The sequence below is a fragment of the Chiloscyllium punctatum genome, chromosome 9 (assembly GCF_047496795.1).
Source record: "Chiloscyllium punctatum isolate Juve2018m chromosome 9, sChiPun1.3, whole genome shotgun sequence".
Classification (NCBI taxonomy): Eukaryota; Metazoa; Chordata; class Chondrichthyes; order Orectolobiformes; family Hemiscylliidae; genus Chiloscyllium; species Chiloscyllium punctatum.
In genome coordinates, this window is record NC_092747.1 from 115,327,581 (window position 1) to 115,339,567 (window position 11,987).

The 11,987-nt window shown below is 40.9% G+C and overlaps 1 protein-coding gene across 1 annotated transcript in view; it reads right to left on the bottom strand.

The window, feature by feature from the left end:
• The window catches only part of LOC140481034 (T-cell surface protein tactile-like), a 110,316-nt gene extending 98,601 nt beyond the window's left edge, over positions 1–11,715 (bottom strand). Inside the window, exon 1 of the mRNA XM_072576631.1 lies at positions 11,601–11,715. Coding sequence (XP_072432732.1) covers positions 11,601–11,676 — 76 coding nt within the window. The 5' untranslated portion in view covers positions 11,677–11,715. The remainder of the gene's footprint in view (positions 1–11,600) is intronic.
• Positions 11,716–11,987: the final 272 nt, after the last annotated feature.

The window sequence follows — 11,987 nt, forward strand, 5'->3', positions numbered from 1 at the left end:
GTAGCAAGCAAAGCTGTGAGAAAAGTGTAGGGAGCAAAGACCCGAGCACAAAAATTGCCATGTGAATGAAAGATGATGAGACAAGAAATTGCAAGAGAGAGTAAGAGTTGTGGAAAATGTAAAACTGCAAGCTGTAAAAAATAGGAGAAAATGAAGACTGCAGATGCTGGAGATCAGAGTTGAGAATGTGGCGCTGGAAAAGCACAGCCAGTCAGGCAGCATCCGAGGAGCAGGAGAATCGATGTTTCGGGCATAAACCTTTCATCAGGAATCCTCATGAAGGGCTTCTGCTGGAACTGTTGATTCTCCTGCTCTTTGGATGCTCCCTGAAGTGTGTGCCTTATCTGCTTACTGACCAGACCTACTGATGCACCCCTACCAAAGCTCATTAACAGGATTAATTGGCCCCCCATTCCAAATCCACAGAGTTTTGAGCCCACCTTCTCCCATCCAGCATCATACTCTCGAAGCTGTAAAAATAATTATGATTTTTTAATTATTATTAATTATTAATGAACTCAGAAGATAGAAAAATAGTCATCAGTGTGGCAACTCACAATGGAGAAAAAAAGGAAGTAGCCCGATTTGATAGGCCAATACCAACTGAATAGATGAAGTCTGGGACCATAGATGGTTTATTAAAGAGTTGACATGTTCAGTGGGCTACATTCCTTATGGTGTCAACTGAAGCTTGTGTTTGTGCACTCCAAAGCAACACGGAATAGCATGTGGATATGATCTTACATTGCTGCTATTTCTTGTTCAGTTTGCTTTGATTTTATCAACTCTGAGCTTGCTGAGTCATAATTTGGTCACCTTTCATAGCAGGAATAAATCATCATGCTGCCAGCATGAATGAGCATATTCTCTTCTAGCAAGAAGACATAGGCCTGAGGAATCACCACAACAGCCTTAAACTTCAGCAGCAAGTTATTTAGTAAGTTATGGTCTCAATGATGGATCAGAACTCCAAAGTGACATTAAAATTATAAACTCCAAAATGTGGATTTTAAAAGAAGTCTGCTCCAGTCAGAAAACAATGACTACGGTGTAAATTCAGATGCTATCTAGCAAAGTCCTGGGTGATACCAATGGAAAGTCACATCTATTGATGTTCAAGAAAACCTTAAACTGACAGAGAGAAATGTAGCTGAAAGAAATAACTAGGGAGCTGAGTCTCTCAGCTTCTTTCAGTAGAAAGCCACCACTTGTAGATTTTTTGCGTTTTAGCCTTCTGGGAACAAACAATCGGTTCTGTTATAATGTGGTAGCTCCATTCTCATGCAATCCCATGTTATGAGAAAATTGTTTAATAGCAGCACCATTTAAACCAATGGGGCTGGAATGTGTTATAATCAATACTTTCTTAAAAGTTTGATCTTTAGAAACCGTGTCCCCAGTTCGTCAATTGCAATATAGCAAATTTGCATTAACAAAACGCACGTTATAGCAGAACGACCTGTACTTAGAAAAGGTTAAAACCTGACCATTAGTCTGTGAGTGTTACAGACCTGATATCATTGTGAATGGGCAGGAGTGCTATAAGGTCATAGCACTGAGAACAGCTGTTTAAACACACCTGCACTACAGGTAAAGAAAAAGGATAAGACTTTCTCTCACTCTAAGGGCCGTCAGTTACTCTCTGTCAAAAGGAATCAAGGCAAAAGAGGTTAATTGACCTACAAAGCCAAGAGTCTCAAGCATTATTGTTTGAGATATTCCATGCAGAAGTATAACAAATTTGGGAACCTCACCTGAGAAACCTGGCCATAACAGTACTGGTATGTAATATTGCTGGAATTCAATCACATATTAAATTCGTAATTGCCTCAACCAGTGGAGAGTAATCCCCACCACACTGTTGCATCACCTCACCCCCAACAAATGCCCATTGGCTCCAGATTTGCGCATGTTTCTTGATGACTTCTTCAGTCAAATGCTGCCTTGTTGTCAAGGGCTGTCAGCCCCACCTTCTTTCCAGAGTTTAGCTCTTTTGTCTATGCTTGGGCTCAGACTGTAATGAGGTCAGAAACTGAATGGTCCTGACAGAACTCAAAATGAGCATTAGTGGGCAGGTTACTGCTGACCAACTGTCGCTTGACAGCATGATCAACATCTTCCCATTACTTTGCTTTGAACGGTCAGAGAGCACAAGCTATTCCTGAGCATAGGAGAAGTGTATGCCTTGTCTGCTTACTGACCAGACCTACTGATGCACCCCTACCAAAGCTCATTAACAGGATTAATTGGCCCCCATTCCAAATCCACAGATTTTTTAGCCCACCTTCTCCCATCCAGAGAATAATTGCCAGCAGCAGAGACAGAAGACTCAAGCCATCGTCACCAGATTTCACACCCAATCCATCTCTGTAACTTACAAGAATGAACTTGGCTATATTTGTATTAATATTCAACAGTTATTCTGATGCTTATTGCTACAAATGATCATTTCCCTTTACCAGAACTCAATGATTACATATAGATACTTTACTGCTCAATCATATTTAGATATATTTCCAGCTTAAGAATTGGTTCTGATGCACTTAAGATGTGCCAGGAGATGTGAATATTCAATCGAATTAAAAATGTTAGAAGTATCCAGCCAATGTGATTAGATTAATTATATTCCTCAATTTCCCTTGATTGGATTGAAAAATCAAACAAACCTGATTCAACTCATCCTGCTTGAAATTCTAAGGTAGCAACAGCTAAATCCTTACTACTATTGCCTGCTGCATATATTAAGGAAACCAATAGCATATGTGGCTGGGGAAATTTGCAGCTGGTTTGATCTTACAGTTAAAATTCAGTGCATCTATCCCAAGTGTTTTTTGCAAGCTTTCAATTAAGCTTTTTTTTAGTTATTTCTACTCCTCCCGGAGCACCTTTGGGAGACTTTTTTCATTTCTGAGCAGTACGTTTTTTTTGATATAAGGAGGCAGTAACAGAAAGCTTTGAATTTTAAAATTCCCCAGTCACTGCTTACTGGGTTTCACAGGGGATCCATTTTTCTAAACAGCGGGAATACAAAGCAACAAAATTTCTGTTCATAAATACAATAGTTCTGACATCCTTGACAGTCTATCTCTGAGAATCTACTGCTTTGTGTTGCACCTGTCTTTTAGATGTAATATGAGTGCACCAATGGTAAATTTAGCAGTAGGAAGACTTGTGCTCAATTTGCAATGGTATTTGTGTCACTGCTAAATTCAGCATGAAAGTTTTCCATTCATCCTGGGTGACCAACTTATGTAAAATAAAAATTCATTTACGCAGCACCTTCCATGTAATGAGCTTCATGAAAAATAACTGGGCACCGTGCCAAGCAAGGAATTATTTGCCCCAGTGACCAACGGCTGAGTCAAAGTGTCCAGTTTTAAAGGCGTCTTGAAGTGGGGAAGGGTGGTGAAGATATACAGGGAGGAAACACAGAGATTACCATCTCTGCAGCTGAAGGGATAGTTATTAATGGTGGTGTGAGTTTAAAATATGGAAAGAACATGAAGCTGAAAGTTGTCAAATTCAAAGATCTAGTGGGAGTCGGACTGAAGGAGATTACTGAGAGAGCTTTCGGCCTGCAGAGGTATTTACACATGGACAGCAATTCGATTTCAGTCTTTTTGTTAAAATTGATTAGCGGCCAAAGAGCCATGACTGCTTGAAATATTTTAAGTTAAAAATCACACAACACTATGTTTTAGCCCAACAGGTTTATTTGGAAGTACTAGCTTTCGGAGCCCTGCTCCTTCATAAGTTACCTGATGAACCTGTTGCACTAGAATATGGTGTTGTGTGATTTATAACTTTATCCACACCAGTCCAACACTGCATGATGAAATATTCTAGCAATCCCTGTAGCCATAAATTAAGGGTAACTAATTTTGATTTAAAAGCATAAGGAACTATTTCTTTGGAACCAGGAGGAGAAGTACAAAGAAGTTAGTGCCTAATTGGCATATGACAGACACCCACACTTTGTCCAAGAATATAAAGGGCTATCCAGGTATTGAGTTTTGTTTGAAACCTTTGGGTCATGGCTGGCACGCTACTATTCAAAAACCTGAAAATTACCAAAAAATTTCTTGCCTCTTTTGCTGTCATCACTCAGTGGGATGGTCCTGTCAATTATTATACATATAAGACTATAAGACCATAAGACATAGGAGTGGAAGTAAGGCCATTCGGCCCATCGAGTCCACTCCGCCATTCAATCATGGCTGATGGGCATTTCAACTCCACTTACCCGCATTCTTCCCATAGCCCTTAATTCCTCGAGACAACAAGAATCTATCAATCTCTGCCTTGAATACACTTAGCGTCCCGGCCTCCACTGCACTCTGCGGCAATGAATTCCACTGGCTCACCACTCTCTGGCTGAAGAAATGTCTCCGCATTTCTGTTCTGAATTGACCCCCTCTAATTTTAAGGCTGTGTCCATGGGTCCTAGTCTCCTCACCTAACGGAAACAATTTCCTAATGTCCACCCTTTCCAAGCCATGTATTATCTTGTATGTCTCTATTAAGTCTCCCCTTAATCTTCTAAACTCCAATGAATACAATCCCAGGATCCTCAGCCATTCCTCATATGTTAGACCAACCATTCCAGGGATCATCCGTGTGAATCTCCGCTGGACACGTTCCAGTGCCAGTATGTCCTTCCTAAGGTGTGGGGACCAAAACTGGACACAGTACTCCAAATGGGGCCTAACCAGAGCTTTATAAAGTCTCAGTAGCACAACGGTGTTTTTATATTCCAACCCTCTTGAGATAAGTGACAACATTGCATTCGCTTTCTTAATCACGGACTCAACCTGCATGTTGACCTTTAGAGAATGCTCGACCAGCACTCCCAGATCCCTTTGTACTTTGGCTTTACGAATTTTCTCACCGTTTAGAAAGTAGTCTATGCTTTTATTCTTTTTGCCAAAGTGCAAGACCTCACATTTGTTCATGTTGAATTCCATCAGCCATTTCCTGGACCACTATCCCAAACTGTCTAGATCCTTCTGTAGCCTCCCCACTTGTGCAACAACAATGAGTGTTTATCCATTTTAACACTCAAAGAGCAGTTCAAAGGAGAAAGCGAGGACTGCAAATGCTGGAGATCAGAGTTGAGAGTGTGGTGCTGGAAAAGCACAGCATGTCAGGCAGCATCCGAGGAGCAGGAGAGTCGACATTTCGGGCATAAGCCCTTCATCAGGTTTTCCTGATGAAGGGCTTATGCCTGAAACATTGATTCTTTTGCTCGTCGGATGCTGCCTGACCTGCTGTGCTTTTTCAGCACCACACTCTCAACAAAGAGCAGTTCGGAGCCAAACCTTCAAACATGTCAACCCAGTTATCCAATCCACTCCTCCACTTGCTAGACTGAAGTGATGAGTTAATACTCAGACAGTTTTATATACATAAGATGTTATGCAATGGTTTTCTAAGCAAAAGAAATCATTAGTAATTTACTTATATCCAAATACTGAACAAGTACAATACTGACCAATGTCAAATACAATCATTTACCAATGGAAATTTCAAATCTATTATATTTTCCATTACTCTGATCTTAGCTAAAGAGCAGATAGACGTTTAGATGGTTTCTGCCTATTGCAGACAAGTTGTTTTACATTTTTAGTTTAAAATGATGCTTTTTCTTTGCATCATGCTTCAAATTCTTACAGGACAATGAAAGAGAAATAATAGAAACGGTAGCGATATATATCCCAAAATTTCCTGAGAGGAAGCATCATTTCAGTTACTGAGAACAATTTTTGTGTTGCACTTTCTTCGAAATGCTGCCTGGACAAGCTCAGAATTAACCACTTCACATTTATTACACATCGAAGGCTTTGAATTGACAAAACAAAATATGTTGTGTCATGTGATACCACAGCTTATCAAACAGTTTAGTCAATTTTAGTTTCATCATGAAGGCATTATTTTAGTTAGTGTTATAATGTTTCCCACTCTACCACTGCTGCATTTTGGTCTTGAGCATTAGAAGGACATGTACATTATGAGTGTTATTGTTACCATCTTCACTCATCAGGTCCTGAGTGGGATCACAGACAGCTTCTATGTGTTATTAATTATACTTTCATACCATGTTTCCCAGAGAAGGACAAGGAGAGAATCTCCATCCAAATCTTTTATTATGATTTTAACCAAGATGATTGAAAACCCAAGAGAAACAATGGATAAGGTTGATGTGAGCTGACAACATTCCCTATCTTGGAATTTCACTGACACTGAGCACATGTTACAGCAGCAAATCAGAAAAGCCATTACAGACATTTTAACTGAATGCATGAATGAAGCAATGACTTAGTGGTATTATCACACAACTATTAATCCAGCGACACAGTTAATGTTGTGGGGACCCCTTGGTTTGAATCCCTCTGTGGCAGATCAATTCAATATTTTTTTAAATTCTGGAATTATAGCTTAATGGTGATCATGAAGCTGTTGCCAATTGCTGGAAGGAGTTATCTGGTTCACTAATGTCAAAATTTTAGGAAATTTTTTTTCTGGGAAATAAGCTGCCATTTTTGACCGGCCGATATGTGATATCAGATCCATTGCAATGTATATAGAATACAGAACAATACAGCGCAGAACAGGCCCTTCGGCCCTCGATGTTGCGCCAACCTGTGAACTATTCTCAGCTCGTCCCCCTACACTATCCCATCATCATCCATGTGCTTATCCAAGGATTGTTTAAATCTCCCTAATGTGGCTGAGTTGACTACATTAGCAGATAGGGCATTACCACTCTCTGCGTAAAGAACCTGCCTCTGATGTCTTTCTTAAATCTATCACCCCTCAATTTGTAATAATGCCCCCTCATACAAGCTGACGTCATCATCCTCGGAAAAATACTTTCAATGTCTACCTGATCTAATCCTCTGATCATCCTGTATGTCTCTATCAAATCCCCTCTTAGCCTTCTTCTTTCCAATGAGAACAAACCCAAGTCTCTCAGCCTTTCCTCATAAGACCATCCAGACCAGGTAATATCCTGGTAAATCTCCTCTTCACCTTTTCCAATGCTTCCACATCCTTCCCGAAATATGGCGACCAGAAGCGCATACAATATTCCAAGTGTGGCCGCACTAGCGTTTTGTATAGTTGCAGCATGATATTGCCGGTCTGGAACTCAATCCCTCTACAAATGAAACCTAACGCACCGTATGCCTTCTTAACAGCACTATCAAGCTGGGTGGCAATTTTCAGGGATCTATGTACATGGACTCCAAAATCCCTCTGCACATCCACACTACCAAGAACCTTTCCATTGACCCAGCACTCTGCCTTTCTGTTATCCTTCCCAAAGTGCATCACCTCACAGTTAACTGCATTGAACTCCAACATTGATTCTTAACTGCCATGTGGACAATAAATGGGACTCTCATATCCATGAATAAATAGGGAAAAAAAGTTTTATTTTTCACTAATGCAAGCAATTAGCATGTAAATTTTGCAGTTTGTAAATAAATTGATTCTAAACCAATTGATTGTTAAACAGTGCCAAATTATTCCTGAAAGCCAAGTGGTCCTTTAAAAAAATTACATTGTATTTTGAAAAAAAGTTGCAGCATGTTTCATTATACAGTTATGATATGGTTAATAGGCACTGACCTGCAAACAGTCGACAATCCCTTGTGGATATTATACTAAAGTGAGGCCTTGTTTCAATGGATGTTAAAAAATCCCTACACAAAGTAATGCAGGGAGGTTTGCCCACTATCCTGACTGGCAATTATTCCTGCACTATTAACATGAAAATATATTAACTGGTTAATCATTTCATTGTTATTGATGGTATTTGAGTATCAATTCGTCTGAAAGTCTATAAATCCACTTTCAATACTTTAGGTTTGGAAACAGTTTAAATGAAATATTTAAAGGAATTAAGTCATATCTATCATGATTATTGGTGAAGTATTGTCTTCTTCATCTAACTTGACCTTGGAATTAGAGGACAATATTTATCTCAATTGTATCAAAATCTTAATAAGAAACAATAAATCTGTAACAATATAGCATTGTACAATACAGGGCCTCTTGTGTCAGTGTCCTTTCCTTTGGGTGAGAAGTCTGGGGTTCAAGTCCCACCTGCTCCAGACATGTGTCGTACATATCTGCGCAAGTTGATTAAAAATATTTGCAATGCTTTCTCTTTGAAGAATAAATTCTAGCCATACAAAGTTGACATTCTAGAGTTTGGAGTAGACTTTTCACTTTCATACTGCTAATAAGCAGCATCATGTACTAAATCCATTCATCAGAAACTCTGTCGCATTCAGCATTCCAGTGAACTGACATCAACATGACAAAGATTCTTAATGTTTTTCCTCTCTTAGGACTTCTGTGTTAGGACCACCGAAGACAGTTTCTCAACTGCGACCAGCTTAATGTTCTGACATTAACAAAAGGAATATTTATTGTATATTTTTGGGGTGTGCCCAGCATTTATTGCCTACATTAAGTTACCCATGATAGTTAGCTTCTTTCTTGATCTGCTGCAGCTCATGTGGTGTAGGTACACCCAAAGAGCTGTAAGGGAGACAGTTCCAGATTTTTTACTCAATTACAGATAAGGAACAGCTATATACTTCCAATTAAGGATGATATATGAATTGGAAAGGAATTTGCAAGTGGTTGTGTGTTCATGTGTCTGCTGCCTTTGTTCTTCTACGTGGTAAAGGTTACAGATTTGGAACATGGTGGTAAAGGATCATTGGAGAGTCACTGTAGTACATCATGAATCTGATATACACAGCTGGCACTGTGCATCTGTGATATGAGTAAATGTTTAGGTGACGTATGGAGTGCTGATAAGATGGATTGCTTTGTCCTGGATATTGACAAAGTGAGGCTGAAACTGCACTCATCCAGGCAAATAGAAAATATTCCATCAAATTCCTTTGGAAAGGCTTTGTAAAGTCAGAAGATGAATTCCCAGCCTTGGAACTGCTCTTGTAGACCTTGAGAACAAAATACCTTCTCTCCATGTGACCAGAGCACAATACAGAGCTAACAGCATAAGCAACTACTCCCATATGTATATATGTATATGTGAGACAGATCATGACAACATTTACATCATTAGATGTTTTCCCAAGGTTTTTTTTAACCCTGGGCAACATTGATAGCACATAATTTAAATTCGTCAGATAATGTTGGTTTCATGGATTAGTGGTGCTGGAAGAGCACAGCAGTTCAGGCAGCATCCAAGGAGCTTTGAAATCAACGTTTCGGGCAAAAGCCCTTCATCAGGAATAAAGGCAGTGAGCCTGAAGCGTGGAGAGATAAGCTAGAGGAGGGTGGGGGTGGGGAGAAAGTAGCATAGAGTACAATGGGGAGAGGATGAAGGTGATAGGTCAGGGAGGAGAGGGTGGAGTGGATAGGTGGAAAAGGAGATAAGCAGGTAGGACAAGTCTGGACAAGTCCTGGGGACAGTGCTGAGCTGAAAGTTTAGAACTAGGGTGAGGTGGGGATAGGGGAAATGAGGAAACTGTTGAAGTCCACATTGATGCCCTAGGGTTGAAGTGTTCCGAGGCGGAAGATGAGGCGTTCTTCCTCCAGGCGTCTGGTGGTGAGGGAGCGGTGGCGAAGGAGGCTCAGGACCTCCATGTCCTCAGCAGAGTGGGAGGGGGAGTTGAAATGTTGGACCATGGGGCGGTGTGGTTGATTGGTGCGGGTGTCCCGGAGATGTTCCCTAAAGCGCTCTGCTAGGAGACGCCCAGTCTCCCCAATGTAGAGGAGGCCGCATTGGGAGCAACAGCTACAACAAATGATGTTAATGGATGTGCAAGTACAACTTTGATGAAAATGGAAGGATCTTTTAGGGCCTTGGATAGAGGTGAGGGAGGAGGTGTGGGCGCAGGGTTTACAGTTTCTTCGGTGGCAGGGGAAAGTGCCAGGATGGGAGGGTGGGTTGTAGGGGCGCGTGGACCTGACCAGGTAGTCACGGAAGGAACGGTCTTTGCGGAAGGCGGAAAGGGGTGGGGAGGGAAATACGTCCATGGTGGTGGGGTCTGTTTGGAGGTGGCGGAAATGTCGACGATGATTTGGTTTATGCCCAGGGCATCAATGTGGACTTCAACAGTTTCCTCATTTCCCCTTCCCCCACCTCACCCTAGTTCTAAACTTCCAGCTCAGCACTGTCCCCATGACTTGTCCGGACTTTTCCTACCTGCCTATCTCCTTTTCCACCTATCCACTCCGCCCTCTCCTCCCTGACCTTCATCCCCTCCCCCATTCACCCATTGTACTCTATGCTACTTTCTCCCCACCCCCACCCTCCTCTAGCTTATCTCTCCACACTTCAGGCTCACTGCCTTTATTCCTGATGAAGGGCTTTTGCCCAAAACGTCGATTTTGAAGCTACTTGGATGCTGCCTGAACTGCTGTGCTCTTCCAGCACCACTAATCCAGAATCTGGTTTCCAGCATCTGCAGTCATTGTTTTTACCGTTTAATGTTGGTTTCATGCTGATTTTTAAATTCTGCCTGGTTTACATTGGCCATCTAATGCCAGGCTAGCTGTATGCAAATGTTTTTGTCATTATAAACATATGTAAAACTTTTTTGTAGTTTTAGTTTTGTTTTTGCTCTTTGAAACTGCTATGAGCTTGCCCTGTCCTCATTTGACAATTTCTTTCATGATCAGCTTGATGATCACAGAGCCAAAAGGAAGCATCTCTCTTCCTGTCTTGCCCTGCCTTCCCTTCCCTGTGCTTGAGGCAATATGTTAACATCATTGACGGCAGCTACACCACAGGGCATACATTACCAGCAGAAAAATTAATGCAACACCATACTACACCGCACCACATACAGAATGATTTGGAGATGCCAGTGTTGGACTGGGGTGTACAAAGTTAAAAATCACACAACACCAAGTTATAGTCTAACAGGTTTAATTGGAAGCACACTAGCTTTCAGAGCGTCGCTCCTTCCTCAGGTGGTAGTGGAGGGACACAATTCTAAAACACAGAATTTATAGCAAAAATTTACATTGGGATGTAACTGAAATTATACATTGAAAAATACCTTGATTATCCGTTAAGCCTTTCATCTGTTAGAATACAGTATAGTTTCACTTCTTTCATGTGTAAATCACAAAACCTTTTTTTTTAAAATTTGCATTCTGAGGTTAGCTGTAACAATGGGTGATAGCTAGACAATACGTTTTGTAATTTACACATCAAAGAAGTGAAACTATCATGGTATTCAAACAGATGAAAGACTCAACAGACAATCAAGGTATTTTTCAATGTATAATTTCAGTTACATCACACTGTAAATTTTTGCTATAAATTCTGTGTTTTAGGATTGGTTCCTCCACTATCACCTGATGAAGGAGCGACACTCCGAAAGCTAGTGTGCTTCCAATTAAACTTATTGGACTATAACCTGGTGTTGTGTGATTTTTAACCATATACAAAATGTTCGTGTCACACACATGTTCTCTTGTCACTGCCAACCTTAACATTGTACGACATACAAGACGATGATTGTAACTCCCTCAGAGGAAATGCCACAAATGTCCGCATTTCTTTGACTACATGAGGCAAGAGTTTATCGGAAGATGACAGCACTTACCCTGGATAAGATTTGTCAGTACTAAGAGACAGAGTAGAGGGTGGCCGTTCTTTACTTGTGCAGCCATCGTTTTCATGTCAGCTCATCACAGCTTGTTCAGCAATCGTTGTTCACCAGAATCGCTACAACACAGGAAGTTGAGCTGAACAGCTATCAGCGAAACACAGTAAATGTTTGCTCGACCTTTGCTTCATTTCAGCATTCAGCCACATCCGTTCAACAGCTACACCTGCAACAGTCGACAGTAATCCAAAGGTAAGATGACCAGTTATGCAAATATACTTGATCAGACAGAACCTCCACTAAGAATCATTTGTTTTTCTCACCTCGCCTGGAAGGTGTCAGCAATATTTCACATCCCAGCAAAATTCTGACCTCAACCTTCCT